This window comes from Anabrus simplex, chromosome 1 (assembly GCF_040414725.1).
Source record: "Anabrus simplex isolate iqAnaSimp1 chromosome 1, ASM4041472v1, whole genome shotgun sequence".
In the NCBI taxonomy this organism is placed as follows: domain Eukaryota; kingdom Metazoa; phylum Arthropoda; class Insecta; order Orthoptera; family Tettigoniidae; genus Anabrus; species Anabrus simplex.
Genome location: NC_090265.1, coordinates 789,291,521 through 789,315,725, shown reverse-complemented (window position 1 = coordinate 789,315,725; position 24,205 = coordinate 789,291,521). Strand labels below are relative to the sequence as shown.

The window sequence follows — 24,205 nt, the reverse complement described above, 5'->3', positions numbered from 1 at the left end:
TCCCTTGTACAGTTGGGCTACTATATCTACTCTCGATTCATTTGGTATAACTTCTTCATGCAAGCAGTAATCAAATACATATTTCAGACACGGCACTATATCCCAATCCATTGCCTTCATTATATCCCAAGAAATCTTATCAATCCCAGATGCGTTTCTAGCTTTCAACTTTTGTACCTTTTTTTTAAATAACTTTATTGTAAGAGGTAAAATTCAGTACTTCGTCGTTATTTGTAACCTCCTCTACCTGGATATTTGTTTATATCCAACTACCTCTACATACTGCTGACTAAACAATTCTGCCTTCCCTAAGTCCTCGCATATACACTTCTCTTGTTCTTTAATGATCCATGAAATCTCATTTCGTGGAACCTGTTTATGCCCCAAAGGACCTACAGATAACTTTATTCTTTTTATAAAATTCATATGACTGTCAACGATGTTTTCCATCATGTTAATCTTAGTTGACCTTGAGATAAGTTCAGTTTTTTAGGAAGTTCCTTCAGTGTATCCTTATTTCCACACATATTCATAACCCTATTTCTTTCTAACCTTCAGCTCATTCGTCTGCTCTTTATTTCTCTGCTATAATAAACTGGGTCTTTCCCACTCTTTACTACATTTAAATGTACATACCTTTTTTCATACTCCTCAGCAGGTATTTAAACCCATCCCATAGGCTGTTTATACCTTTATTTACTATTCTCCACTGATCACATTTTATATTTTAAATCTCCTATGCTTTCTTATTAATCATATGGTATTGCCTAATAATCATAGTTTCACAACCTTCCTATCACATTTATTTTAACTACGACAAAATACTTCGTGATCACTTATACCAACTACGACTTCATTTTTTATATAGGGCTCATCTGGTTTTATCCACCAAACCCAAAATATTCTTCCCTTTAATAGTTCCATCACGTTCTGAGTCGTCTGTTCTTTCCTGATTAACTTATCACCATTTGTTGGACATATTTCCGGTCATTCGCATTATCTTCCCAATTAACATGTGGTAAATTCAGCTCACCTGCTACAATAACGTTCCTTTCTGTGTCGTCTCACAAATAGCTGAGTATCTTGTCAAATAATTCCACACCAGCGTCACTGCCACCCTTAACAGGTCTGTACACAGCAATTATCTTTATAAATAAGCCTTATACATAGAAGTTTATGTTTTTCATCCTTAACTTTTTCGTAGCTTGCAAATATTATTTCACTAGTATGGAAACTCTCCCTCCTACCGTTCCTATCCTATCTCTAAGATAAACACTCCAATTTCGCATCCATAATATCACTTCTCAGCCATGATTCAACTCCTATTTTAATATCTGATAAATGTGTGTGTATTAAATTACTTAGTTCTATTCCTTACTTTACAATAATTCTACAGTTTAACTAGCGACTTTACATCATCCTTACTTAAATTCCAGTTCCCTGTAATCAGAGGTGAATCCAGAAGACATTCGATCGCATGCAGGAAACTTCTCCTAGACTTGAACCACTGGTGGTCTGGCTGATATTCGTAGTATGGGTGCGCTTATGACACAGCTGCTCTAGGTCTGATATCCAGTGGTGGAATGTTTGCTAGGCGATCAACTTCATCGCTCTATAAAATCTCTTTATTCTAGTTTTGAATTATCCAGAAAAGCTAAATGTACCTGAATAAGCAGTGGAAGTAGTAGATGCTGGAGCCAAATATGCTGACAAAGAAGGCGCTCCTCAGTAGGTACTTCAGTGTGGAGAGCAGCATGGCCTGGTCGATGTCACGGTATTTGAAGATCAGAGGAATCTACAAGCAGAGAAAACACTGTGGTAATCCATGGGCTGGTCGATGTCATGGTATTTGAAGATCAGAGCAATCTACAAGCAGAGAAAACACTGTAGTAATCCATGGGCTAGTCTATGTCACGGTATTTTAAAATCAGAGGAATCTACAAGCAGAGAAAACACTGTGGCTGTACTGAATGACAACTTAATACTTTGGTTACAATTCTTACACTTGGCTTTACGTCGCACCGACTAGATAGGTCTCATTGAGATGATGGGATAGGAAAGTGCTAGGAGTTGGAAGGAAGCGACCGTGGCCTTAATTAAGGCACAGCCCCAGCATTTGCTTGGTATCAAAATGGGAAACCACGTAAAACCATATTCAGGGCTGCCGACGGTAGGGTTCGAACCCACTATCTGCCGAATGCAAGCTCACAGCTGCGTGCCCCTAACCGCAGGGCTAACTTGCTCGTTGTGTTTACAATTGAGTGGCGATGGTCAATCGATTCATCATCTCGGACTGATATCGTACAATACAGTGAATTATACATAGTATAGGGAAGAGTAGACCGCCTGGTGGCCATAATCGTTAAGGAGTCAAGTCTTTAAGGTCTGACATTGTTGTGGTGGCGGTATATAAATTTCTAATAACTAGATTGCGTGCAAAAGCATGGGCGCCCGCAAGGGGGGGGGCAAGGGGGGGCACTTGCCTCCCCCCCTGGAATTCTAAAGATGTTGATGTTCAATTGTTTAATATCATACCAGATTATTTCATAAACTGAAATTTCTGACAGTCATCTAGCATATGTTATAACTGGAAGTTTATGTAAACAATTTAATGTTGCTGATGTTATATTGGTTTTTATATTCAAGAAAATTGTTAATGTGCCCCCCCCCCCTGGAAAAGATCCTGCGGGAGCCCATGTGCAAAAGTCTGGATTAAATTACAAATCTCTCCCAGTGCTGATATGAAATGAGGGCATGTGACGCTCTTGATGCTGATTCGTGAATTGGATGGCTACGTTAAATCTCGAGCAGACCCCTTGATGATGCTCGAAACAAGTAGGCTATGGGTCGACATCAGGTTTCACCCACTCGCTACCCATGAAAGGAATTTAGTTTGATTTTGAATGAGCGTATGAGACTAACTCTCTTTTGCATGTTGTAATGTACTCATAGATGTTAGTGTTAACAGTTTCTTTCTTCTGTTCAATCAATTAATCAATAAATAAATAAATAAATAAATAATAAATAAATAAATAAATAAATAAATAAATAAATAAATAAATAAATCAATCAATCAATCAATCAATCAATCAATCAATCAATCAATCAATCAATCAATCAATCAATCAATCAATCAATCAATCAATCAATCAATCAACCAATCAATCAATCAATCAATCAACACTGATCTGCATTTAGGACAGTCGCTCAGGTGGCAGACTTCCTATCTCTTGTTTACCTAGTACCTAGTATTTTCTTAAATAATTGCAAAGAATTTGGAAATGTACTGGAAATCTCATTTGATAAATTCTTCCAATTCCCAACTCCTCATCCCATAAACGAATATTTGCCCCAATTTGTCCTCCTGAATTCCAACTTTATCTTCATATTGTGTCTTACGATCAACTTCCCAAGATTCACGAATCTACGAAGATTACTCAGCTCCAGACAAATTCCGACGATACACAGGTTTATGGACAAGACAGCTCTAGGTGTGTTAAGTCGGATCGCTGACGTTGCTAAAGATCGTAACATGAACATGACTAGAAGACTTTTCAAATGTCAAAATTGCCTACTAGGCGTAAAACCCAAGGACCGTGGCTAATGTACAAAAGATAAAACACAGGGGGTATTTTATACATGACCGGATATGATTTCTCCTGAAAGCGAATTCTTTAAGACCACTAGAAGCTTACCTTAGGTGAATTTCTAAATCATCAGATACCTACACGTAAGGAGTCCAGGTTTAGGTCCTGTGACATGCAGCTCTTTAGGGGAGATTTAAGAAAATGTATAGATCATGGATACCTATGTATTCGATTTGTTTTATATTTTTTTCTTTTATTATCATTATTTAATTTTTTGTTACCTGAATTCGCTATCTGTCTGCTATTATTATACTAAAAATGTAAGAAGAAATGCTTGTACCAATTTATTCACTTCATAATTTACCCAAATCAATGGTCAGGTACCCTATATCCTTAAATATTAAGTGTTATTATTGTAGGCTTATCTTATAATACTGTGGTGGTTCGGCCACCATGTTGATTCCAAGGTGTGAGGAGCAAGTTAGTCTGGCCCCGCTCGCGAGCGACGTCACCGAGTTATTGGCTCCGTCCTCACCCCATCCCTCCTGCGCGGCCAATCACGTAGGATGAAAAGAGAAACGGAGTACCTAGATCGGCAGCCCAGACGGTTCAGCACTGAGAGTATTCTCGATGTATCTACCCTCTGGATAATTCTGGAACCCTCCTACTCTCGGGGGAAACATCTCGGCTGCTAGGTCTGGCCCATAGAAGGCAGTCAGGGAGCCAGTCAGAGCTAATACTCGTACAATCAGTGTTGCTGTGGAGCTGACTGTCGTGTGTACAGTCGAGTGAGTTGTGTGTACTGCCGTGGAGTACTGACGGTGTGTGTTTGTGTGTGTGTGTGTGTGTGTGTGTGTGAGAGAGAGAGAGAGAGAGAGAGAGAGTACTACCGTGGAGATATCAGACTGCCAGTCGCCGCGGAGTCCCGTGTGTGCTGGGTCTGTCGTGAAGTTTTGTAGTGTCGTGGAGTCGGATCTCTCGTGTGTGGCTGCAGTGAAGTGAGCGTAGTGACTCTGATTTGCAGCGACATCAAACGAGGATTGTTAGTGTGTACCTCTGACGAAGAGTGCTGGTGGCCGTGAAGACAGACAGTGCACGGCGTGTATAATTGTGAAAGTGTGTGGAGTACAAGTGGAACTAGCGTGTAAGTGTCCGGCTCCATGGCTAAATGGTTAGCCTGGGGGTCCCTGGTTCGATTCCCGGCAGGGTCGAGAATTTTAACCTTAATTGGTTAATTTCGCTGGCACGGGGGTTGGGTGTATGTGTCGTCTTCATCATCATTTTATCCTCATCACGACGCGCAGGTCACCTACGGGCTTCAAATCAAAAGACCTGCATTTGGCGAGCCGAACTTGTCCTCGGACACTCCCGGCACTAAAAGCCATTTCATTTCATTAAATTTCATTCCATTTCAACGTGTAAGTGAACAACCGATGAGACTGAGTTAGGGTGAGTAGAGAGAATGACTGTGTCTAGTAGAGTTAAACGCTACCAGTTGTGCGTTTCTTTATCACCCCCTGCCACGTTACAATACGACAGGAGGGGACAGCAGCGCCTGGCCTGAACACCATGTAACATCGTTCTTCTTCACCAGACACTGAATTCACGAGTAAGATGTGTTTCGGTTGCTTGGCAATGTCGGGTGTACAAACAGGTAAAGCTCACGATGCGCCCATGTATACAAGCAATCATGTCATCATACGTCCACCATTATCTCATGAATAGTTCGATTACGACCCCTTGTCCACTGAGGCGTTTTTGCTTCTCCTAACGTGTGCGTTCCATCCTTTCCGCTTGTGCCATCATTTCTAATAGGCCCAGTGGTCTCCGTGTTCGTAATCTTTGAGCCACCCCCTCTTTTTTTTTCAAGTTGTTTTACGTCGCACCGACACAGATAGGTCTTATGGCGACGATGGGATAGGAAAGGGATAGAAGCTGGAAGGAAGCGTCCGTGGTCCCAATATTTGCGTGGTGTGAAAGTGGGGAAACCACAGAAAACCAACATGAGGGCAACCGACAGCTCCACCTCGCTCGGGAGAAGCCCCTCTTATATCCCTGTTACCTCTTCTTCTATCTTAAATATACTGTCGCACGAAGTTGTAAGATGGACAGGAGACAATGGTATCATGATAAACGGGGATGAAACGTCAGGCTGTGAATTTCAGTAAGAGGGAAAGTCCTCTCAGTTACTGTGTTGATGGGGTGAAAGCGGCTCACGGGATCACTGTACAGTAAGTACCTAGTGTTAATATAAGGAAAGATCTTCTTTGGGGTAATCACATAAACATATCAATTACCGAGCTCGATAGCTGCAGTCACTTAAGTGCGGCCAATATCCAGTATTCGGAAGATAGTGGGTTCGAGCCCCACTGTCGGCAGCCCTGAAGATGGTTTTCCGTGGTTTCCCATTTTCACACCAGGCAAATGGCTGTACCTTAAATAAGGCCAGGGCCGCGTCCTTCCCACTTCCAGCTCTTTCCTATCCCATCGTCGCCATAAGACCTATCTGTGTCGGTGCGACGTAAAGCAACTTGCAAAGTCGTTTAAAAAAAACATATCAATTACTAGAATATACCTAACGATTACAACTTCATTTAAAGAAGTGAATTACAGCAAAGATTATATTTTGTATAAGGTAACAATTACAATTAAAATTACTATGAATGTAATCATTACAAATAATTCTACTATTTTTACTCAATTACTTCCCAACAATGCGTATAATTTACCTCCTATATAGATGCACACAGCGTGCGTACCCACAACAGACTATATGTTTAATTGTTACCCACGTGGGACTTACATAAACTCTGCGCTATTCTTTTTTTTTTTTTTTTTTTTTTTTTTAGAGAGAGAGAGACACTGTACAACTGGGAAGTCATCCTCTTATCAAAGGAAAAACGGAAGAGGTCCAGTCTTTCGGAAAATGAAATTATCGGGAAAAGAAAGACAAGGGCCACGAAGGGCTTGGAAATGAAAGACTCCCCAGATCTCCCAAGCGTATTACCGTTGGGGTCGGGAAAAGAAGTTGACCAAGGGAGATCAGATAGGAAAGACGCAAGTAAATGTAACTAATACCCGACTCAGCTAGTGGACCTGTATTCTCTATCCCATGCTCCCAAGTTGAGAGACCTGGGGGTTCCCCTTGCAGTCCCCCGTGGACTGAAGGTAGGCATAGAGGGTTCCTATAATGGTATTTGCTTTTAATATTCTTATTCCACTTTCCATTTTAAGTCAGTTTGCAACCAGAAAGCCAAAAACATTATTTCCGACATTATGTTAATTTTCTTATTGCATAATTACACTGAAGGGGGTCTAGATTTTTCAATGTTTAATATTTTATTAATCATTATTGCTAAACCAGGAATTAAGTTGTTTGCATTTTTTATTTATTTCTTGTCGAACTACTATGTTATTGTAAGATACAGTATCTTTCTTTCTTTCTTTCTTTCTTTCTTTCTTTCTTTCTTTCTTTCTTTCTTTCTTTCTTAATCTATTTACCGTTCAGGGTTGGTTTTTCCCCTCGGACTCAGAGAGGTATCCCACCTCTACCGCCTCAAGGGCAGTGTCCTGGAGCGTGTGCCGCACCTCATTACCTTCATATTTTACTTTACTGATATCTCATTCTGTACGATGTCATAGATCAGTCAGTTGTGACTGGTTTGTATTCTCTATGCCTAACTTGACGTGTGCAGTTCATCCCGATTAGACAGACGGCACCTCATGTAACGGAGGATTGCCAAAGCATTTATTTATAACTTATCTTTGATTTATGTGATCTCTGATATGAGGACAATAATGGCTTGGGTAAAAAGATGGAGACGTCAGTCTACGAGATGATTTTCATCTCATATAAATGGTATTTCAAAAAGATTCATACTTCACTTTGCATGGCTCTCTCACTTCACAGTCAATGAATGTGATTACTTAGAATCAATGCAATTGATTTCTTCAATCTCCAGGTATTTATCCTATTTATCCTTCCTTGGCTTGCCATAGTTATGCTGGTTTTGTTTACTAAGAGTTCCCTGTTTTGTGTATTATTCTTTTATTTATTTGCTGCAGACTTATTTCAGTGTCCTTCCTTTCTCTTCATGTCTGCTTATTATGTTATCGTTCCTACGCTGAGCGAAAGGTAGCACTGATCCTTTTGTTTCGTGTGTGTGATGAGTTTGTTTGTGGTTTTTGATTGGAGACATTTTATTGCTCTTCGGCTTCGACGTCTGGCTTGATCTTGTGTTCTGTAATACGTAGTACAGTCATTAAGTTCTGGAACTGACCGCATAATGGCGCTGTGGTGCACTATAGCGCATAGGTGGCGCCGTGGTATGGTACCTTGTCAGTTAGTCTCTCGTCCCTGCAGGAGACAACTGAGTGCATGCAATGGAAGCAGACGTACGGTCGTTATTGTCACGATGATTTGAATGCGCCAGTCGGACCTTGACATGTCACAGTTTGAGCAACGGGCAAACATCAAGTTACGCCAGAAAATAGGCAAAACCGCTGCCGAAACGTTTGAAATGATGCAGCAAGTTTACGGCGAGGACGCATTGAGTCGCAGTGTTGTGTTTAGGTGACACCGACGTTCTGGGCAAGGACGGGAAAATTTGGAAGATGATGTGCGTTCTGGTCGGCCACAAACAGTTCGAACGGAACGCAAGATTCAAGAAGTAGCAACGTTGGTGCGTGCTAACCGCTTCCAATCGTTAGACGATCTCGCAGCAGCATTAAGGGTCAGCCATGGTACTTGCCACAAAATTCTGACGGATGACTTCAATTTGTCTCGTGTTACCCAGGACAGTGTGTCACGAATCCTGTCGCGATTTGTGGTGACCCCATCAGTAGTATGACGATGATGCGATGTTTCTCAATCGGATAATAACTGCAGACGAAATATCGTGTTTCCTTTACGATCCGCAACTGAAACCACAATCCGCCACCTGGAAAACGCCATCATCACCACGACAGGAAAAACCACGACAAGACAGGTCAAAAGGCAAGGTGATGCTGGAACTGTTTTTTGATTCAAATGGAATCGTTCACATGGAATTCCTCCCAGAGGGTCAACGGTAAATAAAACCCGCTACAAGGAGATCCTTGGCCGTTTACGCGATGCAATTCGCCGTAAGCAACCTGGGCTTCGGCGTGCAAAGAATTGGCTGTTGCTACACGACAACGCCCCTGCACATTGCTCTGTCCTTGTCCACGAGGAACTTACAAGGCAACAGGTGACAGTTTTGCCACACCCTCCATACTCATCTGATCTCGCACCATGCGATTTTTTCTCTTTCCACGCCTGAAAGCACTCTTACGTGGGCGCAGATTTCAGTCGTCCGAAGAGGCCATGATGGCCATAAGAGAAGCCATACGGGACCTTCCTGCCAACTGCTTTCAGTGGTGCTTCTAGCAGCTATAACAACATTGGCAAACGTGCATAACGGCTAACAACGACAATTTTGAGGGTGGATGTGGTTCTATTTAAGTGGTTAACGGCCAACGGCGACTATTTTGAGGGTGTATGTGGTTCTGTGTAGATGTACACCGTGTAATGCTGCATCGTGTGTAACATACAGAGTCGTGCGGATGCCTATCCTCCAGGCGTCGAGTCTCAGAACTTAATGACTGTACTTCGTATTGTTTAACGCTGATGCTGTACGATTCATGTTCGCTTTGATGTGCGATGTGAATGCGTGGCATGCGGCGTGTAAGTTATTTTGGTTATGGTGTCGACTGGGTGAGCCAGGCCCAGATATCTAATCTGTGCTCTCAGATCAAGCTCGCTATCCATCGACTGATTCTTGTCATGCTGTTACGATTCTTATCGTAACGTGTCTTGATATTATATTATTTATTCATTCTGGTTCGCATATTTGGTCTCTTTGTGTGTGTGTGGGGGGGGGGGTGTAGTATGGCTATCGGACCTGTGTTGTTTTTCGGTTTCTCATGGATATTTGCTTTTATCATTATTCTTGTTTTATCTCGCTATTGTTTCCGGTTTGCTCAGCCAATTTACATACTTATTTCGGGATTTTACTCTCATTTTACTTGTTTCATCTGACTCATGTATACTTGTTTCCGTAACTATGGCAACTCCATTTTAACCCCCTTGTGTTCCATATTCGTTTTCTTTTCTGCCAGCATTGCTTCACTGGCGTATTCGATTTCTGGGGATACAGTCTCTATGGAGATTGTTTGGAAACATGCTTTTTATTATATAAAAGCCTTGACTTTATCTGGGAAGCCGTGATAATATTTTCTTGTGTGAAAGCTGCTACTTTCACCACTTTATGACATCTGGTCCCTAAGAAAGAAATACTTTGGATCACGTTTTAATTACCGCTGCCAGGTGATGATTGAATATTTTGTAACAGTTTTAATGATATCTCAGTTGCGACAGTGTAAAATTTCATGAGATCCAGTTTGATGAGTCAAACGACTCGATTGCGATTGATGTATCTTCACAAACTATGTATGTGAGTATTCGACTCCCTGTGTTTCCCCATTTTGCTTGTTCTATGTCCATATCTTAATCTTTTCTTGGTAAGCTTATGTTAATAAACCTTGTTCGTTTTAACTAACCTCTGCTCTACGTTACTGTCTCTCTGCTTTGGGGATACGCCTTTACACTTTGTTTCTCTAGTCTAAGGGGCCCGGATTCAGTTCCTGGCAGTCTCTAGCCAGTTTCGAGCGATCCAGAGTAAACAGGTATGTAGGTAGCTGGTGTAAGCATGAGACTTTGTGTCGGGGGATACTACTGGAAAGAAGGATCAGTACCTCCCCCAGGCGGCCTCACCTGCTATGCTGAACAGGGATCTTCTGTGGAGATGGGAAGATTGGAAGGGATAGATGAAGAAGAGGGAAGGAAGCGGCCGTGGCCTTAAGTTAGGTACCGTCCCGGCATTTGCCTGGAGGAGAAGTGGTAAGCCACGGAAAACCGCTTCTAGGATGGCTGAGGAGGGGATCGAACCCCCTCTACTAAGTTGACCTCCTGAAGCTGCGTGGACCCCGTTCCGGTCCTCGTACCACTTTTCAAATTTTCGTGGCAGAGTCGGAAAACGAACTCGGTCCTCCGGGGATGGCAGCTAATGACACTAACCACTACACCGCAGAGGCACATAATAATAATAATAATAATAATAATAATAATAATAATAATAATAATAATAATAATAATAATAATAATAATAATAATAATACCCGTGTGGGGCTTTACCGGTTACCTCCATCGGACGCGTCCCATTGGAATTGGGGAAGCTCGCTGGCTCTGCCGCCAGCAGAGTCAGAGGGTAGTAGGGAAATAAAATACCACCGTGAAAAAAAACTGGTCCCTTGCCAGGGTTACGGCGATGACTGGTAAATGACCAGAAGCCAGAAAACATCTTGAGGCAACCTCTAGGGCTAACAGCCCTAGTTGTAAAAGGATGGGTACCCGTCGAAAGCAAAGTCAAGTCAAAAAGCATGATGGCACAACATTTCAAGAAACATACCCCAGGGGGTAAATCTTCGGATAAATCCCTCGTCGTGAACGCCACGGCGCACGAGTCTCGTTCGGATTCTGGGGGAGACTCGACATCATGCAAGAGACGAGTCGGAGCGTCTCGGTGTACCCCGAAGAGTCAAAAACAAAGGCCAAAATCTAAAACCTTTCCAGCAACTTTCAACATAAATTCACTTACACAAACTGGCAAGCTGAAAACCCTCACCAAAGCTCTTCACGAAAATCAGATATCCATAATGGCCCTACAGGAAACAAGGTACCCAGATGAAGAGATTTTTGAATCCGAAGGCTACCGATTTTTCAAGAGCAAAGCGCAAAGAGGAATTCTCAATGGAGCTGTGATGCTTGGAACCGCGTTTGCTGTTAGAACCAAGATCCTTAAATTGGTTGCAAATTTCGAACCTGTGAATGACAGATTGTCTATACTCACAATTAAATGCGCGAACAAAACCTACGCCCTAGTTAACGCACATGCTCCTACAAACGATAAGAACAAGTCTGGTCCAGACGAAGTTGATAATTTCTGGGACCTACTGGATGAAAAATTAAACAAAATCCCCAAACACCATGTCAAGCTTCTTTTGGGTGACTTCAATGCCCAACTAGGTCGTGAAGAGAAGTACAAGAATGTTATAGGAAATTACCCTGCTCACAAAAGAACCAATCCCAACGGCAAAAGACTGGTGTCCATTTGCGAAAATCACAACCTGCAGGTCATGTCGACCCACTTTCGCCATCTACCCAGAAAAAGCAAATGACTTGGCGTTCTCCCGTCCAAGCTCTCGGAGAGTTCCAAATTGATCATGTTGCAATCTCCAGGAGAAACAGCCCTGAGATTATGAATGTCAAGGTAAAGAAAGGCATCAATGTGGCCTCAGATCATTATATGTCTCTAATCAAATTCAAACCAATTCCCGCAAACACAAGGAAGACAACCAAACAGATCACACGCTTCGACAATGATAAACTTCGGCAAAGGGTCGAGGAGTTCCAGGAGAAGGCTAGACCAAATGACTGTGACTTTAACAACGCCAAAAGTTTCCTTGTTGAGGCCGCCAAAGACGTTGCAGAAATCAAGAGAAGCAAAAAGCATGCCTAGTGGAATGGTACCTGCGAACCAGTCCTCCAAGAAAGACTCAATGCGTGGAAACAGTACTACTCTACGAAATCGGAAAATGATTGTAAACCTACAAAACACAACGTGCCCAAGCAGCTAGGGTGTTCAGAACCGAGAAACGTAAATACGAAAAATCTCTCATTGAAAAGATAGAACAAAACTTTAGGAAGAATGAAAGCAGAGAGTACTACAGAGCCTTCAAACGCAAACTCGCTGGCTATAAACCACCATCTCTATGCTTTGAGCGAAAGAACGGCACACTCGTGACGTCAAATGAAGAAAATTGCAGCATTCTGGCAGATTACTTCAAGAATTCACTTAATTGCTCTAAACCGCAAAGTGTCATTGAGACCAAGGAACCCTTACTCAGGTACCCAGATTCCAGATCACCCGACAGAGACGAAATCAAGCGCCACATTGCCCGTCTCAAAAATAACAAAGCGCCGGGGGAAGACTCAGTAGTAGCAGAACAATGGAAATATGCCCCAGAGGAATCACTTGATATCTTGCAAAAACAAATAGAAGAAATTTGGAACCAGGAGACCCTACCCGAAGATTGGAAAATAGCTTTAATCCATCCATTACACAAAAAAGGCAGCATGAAGAACATCAACAACTACAGAGGAATATCTTTGCTACCTGTGACTTAAAAAATTCTATCTCTTGCCATCCTGGAGCGTTTGGAAGCACAAGTCGAACAGCAAATAGGTGAATACCAAGGAGGGTTCAGAAAAGGTCGCTCAACAGCTGAACAGATCCAAAAACTCAAAACGATCATCAGATATTGTACACTAAGGTCCAACCAGTATGTGTCTGTCTTTGTGGACTTTAAGAAAGCGTACGACTCCATTGACCGGGAAGTCCTGCTAAACATCTTAAATTAAATTGGAGTTGATTTGAAACTGATGGCATTAATTAGAGCCACCCTGACCGATACAAAATCCAAGGTGAAGTTCCACGGATGTCTCTCGCATTCCTTTGACATCAAAACAGGAGTCCGACAAGGTGATGGGCTATTCCCGATACTCTTCAACTGTGTTCTTGAAAAGATCATCAGAACCTGGCGGGTGAGATTACATGAAACCAACTACAATCCATTGAGAATAGGAACCAAATCCAAGGGGATCGCAACAGACTGCTTAGCATTTGCCGATGATATTGCTGTTCTCTCAAACGACATAGAAATCGCTAGAGCTCAAGTTGAAATTTTAAAGGAAATTGCCGAACAAACTGGTTTGCAGATATCGTTTGAGAAAACAAAAGTAATGACTAACATCAAAGAGGCTCCACCAAAACTCCATACAAAATACGGGGACATCACCCGAGTAGACAAATTCAAATACCTGGGTGAGATCATCATGAAAAATGGACTGGACAAAGAAGCACTTCAGGAGCGAGTACGCAAACTGGAAATAGCCTTCCAAACATCCCGCACAATCTACAACAAAAAATGCCTTTCCCAAAACACCAAGATACGTCACTATGAAACAGTTATGAAGCCAGTAGTTCTATATGTAGCCGGAACCTTGTCTCTAAATGCCAACAAAGGACTCCTTGACGAACTGGAGAAAAGAGAACGCAAAATTGTGAGAGGAATCTTGGGATCAAAGTACAGAAATGGAATCCATCAAAAGAGATCCAACAAGGAAGTCTACAGCAAAATAGAGAAAATTACCGACACAATCAGAAAAAGACGGGCACGATTTTACGGTCATCTGAAAAGAATGGACGGAAGAAAGTTAATTAAAGAAATCTTTCACTTTTTTTATTCAAACCCCAAAACCACAATTCCCTGGTTTAGAAATACCAAAGAAGACCTGCAAATGCTACATATCTCAGCTGAAGACGCCCTTAACAGAGATCTCTTCCGCAAGAAAATATTGAAGAACGGGCTAAACCGAGACGAGCAACCGAAGAGAAGACACGGTGCCCCTTGGACAGAGGAGCGTAAGCAGGCCCACTCACAAAGAATGAGAGAAATTTGGGCTCTAAAGAAGGCCAAGTTCAGTGTCAAATGCAACAAGACTTAACGTGGTCCTTGATGGCCCCAGCAAATTATATAATAATAATAATAATAATAATAATAATAATAATAATAATAATAATAATAATAATAATAATAATAATAATAATAATAATGTGGAAATTTCGCACATTCATCAGTAAATATGATTGGTTCTCACAAAATAAGGGAGTTTTATTGTAATGGTTGAGCGCCAGCACGAGGGTGCAGCTCGGTGTCAAGGAAATTTTAAATTTGTAGTACGAATGGCGTGTTCTAAGGCTTTTTATCGCCTACTATGTGACCCTTTTTGACAATTCCAATTATTTTTATATTTTAAAAATGCATTTACTTTCTTTCTTAATCCATTTGTTCAGGGTTGGATTTTCCCTCGGACTGAGTGAAGGATCTCACCTCTACCGCCACAAGGGCAGTGTCCTGGAGCGTGAGTCTTTGGGTCGAGGGATAAAAACGGGGAGGAGGACAAGTACGTCGCCCAGGCGGCCTCACCTGCTATGCTGAACAAGGGCCTTGTCGGGGGATGGGAAGATTGGGAGGGATAGAGAAGGAAGAGGGAAGGAAGCGGCCATGCCCTTAAGTTAGGTACCATCCCGCCATTTGCCAGGAAGAGAAGCGGGAAACCACGGAAAACCACTTCGAGGATGGATCAAGTGGGAACACCCCTCTACTCAGTTGACCTCCGAGGCTGAGTGAACCCGTTCCACCCCTCGTACAACCTCTCAAATTTCGTGGTAGAGCCGGGAATCGAACCCGGGCTGCGGGTGTGGTAGCTAATCACACTAACCACTACACCGCGGTGGTGGATATTTTATTTAATTTATAGGCTAATCAGTTCCATACAGTGGCTTCATCAAGTAACACGGGTTATTTTTTCGGCTAATATTCTTCGCTCGCTAGACCGGGGACGTTGTCTCAATGTCAGACTGTTGTCACATAAGCTGAGTAGACACTGACCCAGACCTCAGATCCGGGTAAGAATCCCTGACCTAGCCTAGAATAACCCGGGCATCCCGGTAAGCGGTAGGCCTTCTAATGTATTGTCATGCCAATCAGTGTGTCAATTATTACGTATCTGTCTCCAATATTCCGTAAAGTATTGCCTCGTCAAATGTTAACGGACTTTTGATTCACCCTGTATATTCCATAATGATAGGTGTGTTTCTTAAACAACTACTGCCGTCTTCCGCTCGATGTTGAAAGTTAGCGGACCTATGACGTATCACAGCAGTATTGTCTTTTTCCGGAAGCCATAACCGAAGTATGGTAACCTAAGGGTTTATCATACCTGCTTCTCTTTTCATTTATTAACTCGAGGGACGGGCATTTAGACAATGACCAGATTGCGTGATCATTCTATGTTTTCCCACGGTGACAGCGGATATGGTTCATGTTTTAATATTAATGGACTTTCGACAGAGACACTGAGACTTACACGCCGTTGCTCGAGCCGCACTAGTTCTTTAATAACACACACTCAGGGGACTACAGCATTAGCAATGCCAACCAAAGGTTTTGACTCGTAACGGCTGTAAAATCAGGCGGCAAACATTCGAACCTTGTTTAATGACTAGGGGTTCATAGTTCCGATCTAAATGGTTGAGGTACCGTTTGATTGCTGATGTAGTTCGTCAGAGACAGTTAAAACATGGAGTGGGGTGCTTTAAGAAAACTGACGACTTGTGGTTTACGACTAATAAAAAAAGACATACGAATTTTAACAAGATGTCTAACAGAGCATTTCACATCTTACGTTCGCATAACAAAATGATCCGAATCCCAACAGGACAGTGTTCGTTGGTATTATATATTCACTTGTTATGTTCAAGATATCTTGGTGCCCAGAATGGGTTTATACTACTGAATGCGTCCAAACAGAAGGACATGTGACAAAATCTTCAATATCGCTGTTGTATGTAATGCCATAATTACTTACAGAGCAGAAATATGTATCCTACAAGCAGAAGTTATGTGTCTCCACTGCCGATATATAGGTCAAAGTGCTCTGTATGCGATATTCAGATGGATATCTTTATTTTGTTGTTTTCAGGATACGTTTGAATTTATACATAATTATTAACGACATAGCTATTCAGAAGGTTATGTTTATATTATATCACAGACTTGTTCACATTCAACCGATGCTTCGGCCATGTTGAATTTGTATTAAGGTCCAATCAAGACAAACTAAGTGCAATTAATGCAGAATCCAACATGGTGGTTGTCTTGGGCCATTGCCCTTGGCGTAGATTTTTTGTCTGATGTGGAACAAGAGGAAAGCGATGAGCGTATGTTCTAGATAAAATAATGAATGCTGATAGTTTCAACATCAGCTGCTTTTACAAAGTTAATAACTACGAAATAATGTTATTTATCGCCTGAAGAAATTTTTAAGACTCGAACACACATTCGATCCACGTACATAACTGTGATTGAATAGCATACGCTCATCGCCTGCCTGCCCGCCCACTTAACAGAGCTGGGCGCCCGCGGGATGGAATGCCCAGCGCGAGCACCTCTGTACTAGACATTAAAACAGCTGTATACTTATTCCACACAAAAATAGTACCAATCGCAATCTATGGCATACAATTAATATGGCCTCAGCTTACGACTATAGACCTCGCAGTATTACAACAAGCTTCTTTGAAAGAAGACTGGCGGTCTCAAAATTCACTCCTGCAAGACTAGTTTATGAAGTCACAAGGGAGCCCTACTTCGTACAGGAATTTAAATTTAAAATGCATCCAACAAAAAGCAACGCATCGGAGAAAGATCGGATTGAAAGAAGAAGAAAACACGTGCAAGCATCTGGGAAGATTTGTATTGCATTGATGAAATGAATAACGAACTATACTCTCAGACACACGGTGACACGGGTTTCATCACTGATTATATAAAACAAAGGCTTTTCGTTTACCTGATAAAAATAAGTGCATTTGTGAATTCTGTGACAATAAGCATGGCAGACACCATCTGCTTTACTTATAGGCTAGCTATTATCACCGGACGCCTGTTACATTTTAAATACTATTTTCAGAAATTCAGTGAACAGGGAAAGTCAAACAACACTACGACACTGCGCAAAGTCATTGTTTCATTATGTAATTATATTAGATTTTTCTTAATAATTAACAGGAATATTTTTTAATGGAAACACTGTAATTTCCATCCAAGGAATTGTAAATCGTAGCTTGTACGCTTAAACCTTTGTAGATTGTAGATTTCTTTGAATGAATAAATATAAGAAAATGAAACTGACTGTTTATATCTAGCACAGTATAAATCGAAAAGAATATATTGAAAAGTCGTTTCTTTGCGATTAAACTTATAGAGTTTTACCAGTCAGCACTTCGCTGAGTAGTGGAGAGCTTCGTAATCACAGTCGAACGTCAATGTTCCCTCGCTTCCCTGCAAAGTGTGCTCGCTCTCTCGCTGCTCGCTTCACTGTGACGTATGCTTGCTACGTAACATGCCTGCATTTATGTCAGTCTATGGTTGCCACGTTTTGATATAAGAAATAAGGGACATTTAACTAAAAATACGGGATTTTTCACAAAAATAAGGGACAGTCCATAAAAACTTGAAAAACGTTACGTACCATCTTTTTTCACAATTTGCTTTACGTCGCACCGACACAGCTTATGGCGTTAACTTAATTCAACTCTCTTAACTCTACATTATCTCCTATTGTACTTTAGTAGGAAATTCAACATCGGGGTCACATTTTATCCTCGTCGTCTACACCATGCTTTAAGGTTTAAGCTATAAATAAAGGCGATAATTTTTTAAGCCTTAGTAGCTAATTGAATCTTAGTAGCGGACTGAATCTTTTGAAGTGTACTTATACAGAAGAATACTCCGAATATCATGGGTAGACAACAAGACAAATGAAGAAGTCCTCAACATCTTGAACAAGAAGAAAGAGCTTCTCATAACCATTAAGGAGCGTAAGCTCAGCTACCTCGGGCACATCATGAGAGGTGAACGATATGAACTCCGAATGATCATTCAAGGGAAGATTGATGGCAAAAGATCTATCGGAAGACGGAGAAATTCCTGGCTGAAAGACTTGCGGCGGTGGTATGGACATACTGTACCCTACAGGGCACATTAATACTGCAGGATGATACCTACCTGCTCTTCTGTTCTTGCATACGGACACCAGCTCAGCTGCAATCGGCAGAAATGGTCGATAATTTGGGTTCTTATGACGAGAGGATCATGGGGAACTCAATACTACATTAAACTACGAAATGAGGAACACTTTCGCTGTGATCAGAATTTTGAGCATAAGTTTGTATTCACAACACAAGTTAATTACAAAGATTGCACCGGTAGTGCCCAAAACAAGTGCGCCAAAGGCTCACATCTACAAATTAAAAGGAAAGCAAAGAAAATACAATCTGGATAATGACGTTATGCTGAAATTTGTCGATCTGTGAACCAAGAAAATAAAACCGGATGTGTTCTCCCACATGGAAACTGCATCCCTATGTCTGCGACATAAAATGATATAATGGTAGAATTAAGGATACCTGCAGAGATTACCGCTATGATGAAAGTTTCCTCCCATACCGGGATATTTATATACACAAAAATTAGCAGCACAATAGGTAAATGAAACTAAACTAAAATAACCTACTCTAGCGCCCTCAATTACATATTTACACGGACGTGAACCCACGTCCACCAGGCAGAAACATGTGCCAACAGGGCAATCATACCAGTAGCATAGTGCCAAGATCACCTTAGTAGAATACACAACCCTAAGATCGCGAATCCAACAAGAAAGGAAATACAAGGTAAAATGGATAAAAATAAATGATGCACAGTTTTGCAAAAAAAAAAACCTCCCTGCCAAAGGAGAATGACCGACCTCCAGAGCAATTTAAAAATGGCCGAGCTCACCCCAATACGGAGCAGGCGAACATTGACCTGAAGTCGGGTCTGGAGCCCCCTTCCACAACAAAAAGAAACTTGTAAACAAACTCCCACTAGACGTCTTACCCTACATTCTTTCACAAAGGGACTTTCAAGCTTCTACACATACCAGCCAATGGCATAAAATAAGTGAGGAAAAACACATCTCACATCACGCTCCTGACTTCAATTAACCACCCACTCGGGTCGCAGTCGAATCACATGAAGTGTTCTACAATTCAATCATATCAAACCATCACCGCCAATATGCGGCGCGACAACAGTAACCTAGGGAGTCAGAGGTTCAAACCCCACGTTTGGCAGAGTAGCACAGAGTCGAATAGCGTTAAAACCTGCGCCTCCGCTATAGTTTACGCCCGTCTAACACACGTAAGTAGAGCCCCTTAACTAAATAACTGTCATCAGCCTGCATACCTTACACACCGCAGGTATATCTGCCCTTCCCCTGGAATATAATGGGAATTACATACATTGCCAAATGCTACAAGTAAAATGTATTTCACGACCGACCCCAAAGGAAAAATATCCGGTCTATAGTACGCAAACAAATATGTATCACAAGGCACACTACATCTTGCCGCGATAACAAATATTACCTCATTGTCCGCTTTATATAAAGATACAAGAAAACAAATCTAACTACTCTTACCCGTAGATATATCAAACAATCTTAATATGCAGCCTGATGGGCCACCATCAAATCCTATATGAATATTTACACGTTTAATTCTACTATCTCTGCGTGATACCTTAACTCTACCATACGTCTAATAATTCATTGGTCCACTTATCTTAATTAATCTCCTCGTCTCTCCCTCCGGGTATGGCTAGCATGATTTAGCCCATCATGATAGATGTCTCATCCAGGTTCGATTCTTGGAGTCCATTCTTCCTGCCCCGCTGGTCCATAGTGCCGCCTTCTTCTTGAGGGATGCCTCGTTCAAGGTGGCGTCTTCGAAGCCACGTTCTGAAGTTCTAGCCGCTCACTTCCCTCGGAATACCTCGACTTCTTACTATAATGAAAGATTCACTTTAACCACTACGCCACATTCTGGACATTTACTTAGGTTGAGCTAGCACACAGCGCTAACACTTTGCAATGCACACTCCTCGTCCTCCCTTCACGTATAGCTGCATACTCGCTAACTTGTGTACTGTACCACAAACTATTTTCTGTTCTAGAAACTATCCACTCAGTTATTGTTTTTACGCCCGCTTAATTTGGATTCAACATTCTATCAGAGAATAAATATAGACCTCCTCAGTCTATTGTCCACACTTCCTCGGCACCTCGGGAGCTTCGCCCCTACCGCTATTTATTCGAGTCTGCAAGTACAGCTTTCTATTGTTACTGATAGCATTAAACACACGCGATCTCATTGATAGGTATCTGAATATAGCGCCACTTACAGATCCACACCTGCCTCCGTAAGTCTCCTATCCACTGTAATAATTAATCGCACTGTAATAATTACACACTGTCTTTGTTCTGAACAAAGGGTTTCTAGAGCAATCTAAGCAGACGTGCGACGCAGGCCGGCAGCAAGATGATAGTCAACTGGATGATCTCCCCCCATATCACTCAACTTTTATATGAGACAACACACCAAAGGACGCCCGGGAAAGCCCCGAGAGACAACTTGAGTCTGGAATGTGGCCACTACAGAGCTTCCCACGGTGGTTCTGCTTGGTACATATTTATTGATCTAATCATATGTTAATAAACTTAGAGGTATCTACCGCTTCGTAAAATTCTGGCACCGATTCCCATCCTATTACTTTCCTGTAAAACCTTCAAATATAGGAATTATGACTCAATTTCCATAGCGTGGTGAGCCTGTCTGTTCCCGCTGAAAATCTCTGTTAAGGTGGCAGGTCTCTCCCCCAGACAAAATCCCTTCTCTCTTTCTTTCTTCCTCACATATTCTTTCTTCATCGCACATGACCACGCCTTGCCTCGGGAATCCCCTTCTCGATTCCCGCTCTCCGTATAGCATCACGCCCTCACAGTTAGCGTCCTATTGCGCATTATTTTATCAGCGTTAAATATCCATTCTTATAACTAACAGAATGGTACATTTGCGTCCCCACACACTAAAGAAAAATATGAAAAACTTATTTTTTTGTATTTTTCTTTGTATCTGATATTTAACGCTCGCGTGGCTTTTTCTTTCATTCCGAGCCATCATGTGGCGTTTTCGGAACTTGCTCCAATAGTTCCTCACGCTCCTTTCGAATTCTGTAGTATGTATCCAACAAAGCCAAGAATTTTCTATTATTCCCCGAGCATTCCGTGCACTCCACTTCAGCCCTTCCTATTATTGCGTTACATTGCGGCGAAACTTCTTCTAACTTTCCTACATTTAGGGATACTTCATTCGGATTGTGGTCGAGGTCTCCATTTCTTCTGCTTCTACCATACTTAGAGACGTTTCATTCCGGTCATTTCCAAGGTTTGAATTTTCTCCGTCTTGTGTCTCTGCGAATTCTTCTGCGCCTACTACGTCTTCTTCTTCTTCTACTTCATCGTCCTCTTCTCCCTCTCTGGTAGCAGTCTCGTGTTGGAGTAATTTCTAAGTTTCTTGCATTCAGTTATAGAGTATTTACAGGTAATTATATCTATGGTGAAATTTCATTTACATATGATACAACTTATCCTCGATCCCAGTGCTCTTGGTCTAATCTGTTTTCGATTCTCCTTGTGGCCATTGTAGTCTATAATGAGGGATACACTTTATTATCCCTAGCTCCGTTTTCTTGAGCTTAGAGTTCAAAGTTCCCCTTTTCTTCTTCCGCTTTCTACCGGAATTCCCATAATAATACCGGTCTTTCTTGCTCCGTAGTTTGGTCCTATGTCTCGCGCGCGGTACCAGTAACCATCTCCTTCTTCTTCTATAGAGTCGCCTTTCTCTTCTTTGCTGTCTCATCTTCTTACTTGACCCTCGGTACGATTTAGAGTAAAATTCTTTCATCGTAAGTTGCAGACCTTTCTTCTCTTTCTTCCGTCGGCTGGCATTTTTGTGTAGTGTGGGTCGATTTGGATTCGCTTTCAAGTCTGCCGTCATTTGTTGGGTACGCTGTTCAGCTGGACTTCCTTCACGCCTTAACTCAACTCTGTCGGCCTTCAACTTCCCTTCCAATTTTGCCCCTTGGAGGCTGTCACCTTCATCTGTCATCGTTGCAGCATTAGTCGCTTCAGACGTACTGGCGCTGTTCTCCCCCTTGTTGGTTATCTGAGAAGCTAGGGTCGCTCCGCTTTGCCTTTCCATCTCAACTATGCTCTCAACATTCCTCACACTGGCCTCACTGCTTGGACGCGCGTTCTCAATTTTCTGACCTGCTGGTAGTTCTGATCCTGACGTCCTGGCGGTGATTTGCGTCTCGGTTTGTCCTACTTGAGCTTCAAGACTAATCATTTTTGCTCTCGTCTTTTCTTCAATTCGTTCCATCCTGTCAGCTACCTTCTCATTTACTGCTCCTATCCTAGAATCCATATTCTTTTCCAACAATACCAGGCCAGAGCTAGTTTCATCTATCTCCCTCTTTATTTCATCTATGTCCACAGTGTACGCTTTTAACTTCTTCTCTACCAGAACTTCATTATTAAGGGTCCTTTCTTCTAGCGTCCCCACTACTTCTTTCAATGTAGCAATTTGTTCCCCTGTTACGTTTTCCATGTTTGACACCTGCCTCCTCAATTCCTCTGTGTTCTCCAGGCAACAAATGCGCACCTTTTCTATTTTCTCATCTAATTCCCCGAGCCGTGTCTGCGTCTACTGATTGTCCGCCATTAACCGGTCTAATTTAGCATTCGTGTGCTATTCTAAAGCCGTTAATTGTTCTTTCGTACGGGCTTCTAGTCCTATTAACTGCTCCTCAGTTTTATTTATCTGTTTTTCACTTACGTCAATAACCTGTGATTTTATCGCAGCTACCTGAGTCTCTAACTCGACTTTCTGCTCCTCAATTTTACTCATCTGTTTTTCACTTACATCATTAACCTGTGATTTTACAGCAGCTATCTGCGCCCTGATTTCGGACATCTGTGTCTCTAATCCTGCCTTCAATAGCTCGCTTATCTCCTCTAATGTCAACGACATTTTATTACAATGAGAATACGCTAACCCGTCAAGAGAGACTTAGAGGTCTTACCCGCACACCGTCATCATCCTAGATTTCGTTAAATTTCTACCTATACACTTATGCTCTGTCTGATCATATATGAACCACACATGTCAGAAATTTTGAAAAAACAAATAACATAACACACTATAATTTAAAACCTAAATAACAGTGTGTTGCATAGCAATGGTTAATTACCAGATCACAGTCCTGAAAAATATCATCCTCACATGATTACGAAATATAAGACAGAATATCGACACCAAGACATGTACAATATTCACTGTTATAAATAACACACTAAAATTTGAACAGATTCAATGCCAAACTACTGGCTTCTCTGTTTCAGTTCCTCATTTATCAAAGAAAAACTCCTAACTAATAATCCACCGTCATTCAGACACGTTTTTTTATCCTAACTTGGATATTCATAGCGTCTGCATCATGCTCTCGCCATACCCAATTAAAGGCAAATTACTACATTATAGTGGATATTATTCTCCTCCCCATGGATACTCTCGCCACGCGCTATTGGGCGACACTCTTATGTACCCTACAGGGCACATTAATACTGCAGGATGATACCTACCTGCTCTTCTGTTCTTGCATACGGACACCAGCTCAGCTGCAATCGGCAGAAATGGTCGATAATTTGGGTTCTTATGACGAGAGGATCATGGGGAACTCAATACTACATTAAACTACGAAATGAGGAACACTTTCGCTGTGATCAGAATTTTGAGCATAAGTTTGTATTCACAACACAAGTTAATTACAAAGATTGCACCGGTAGTGCCCAAAACAAGTGCGCCAAAGGCTCACATCTACAAATTAAAAGGAAAGCAAAGAAAATACAATCTGGATAATGACGTTATGCTGAAATTTGTCGATCTGTGAACCAAGAAAATAAAACCGGA

The 24,205-nt window shown here is 41.8% G+C and overlaps 1 protein-coding gene across 4 annotated transcripts in view; it reads right to left on the bottom strand.

Moving 5' to 3' along the window:
• LOC136873501 (transmembrane protein 135) overlaps positions 1 to 24,205 on the bottom strand; it is a 277,976-nt gene that overhangs the window by 92,779 nt on the left and 160,992 nt on the right. For all 4 annotated transcript variants that reach the window (XM_067146708.2, XM_067146707.2, XM_067146706.2 and 1 more), the window contains exon 2: positions 1,665 to 1,795. In XM_067146708.2, coding sequence (XP_067002809.2) covers positions 1,665 to 1,795 — 131 coding nt within the window. The remainder of the gene's footprint in view (positions 1 to 1,664; positions 1,796 to 24,205) is intronic.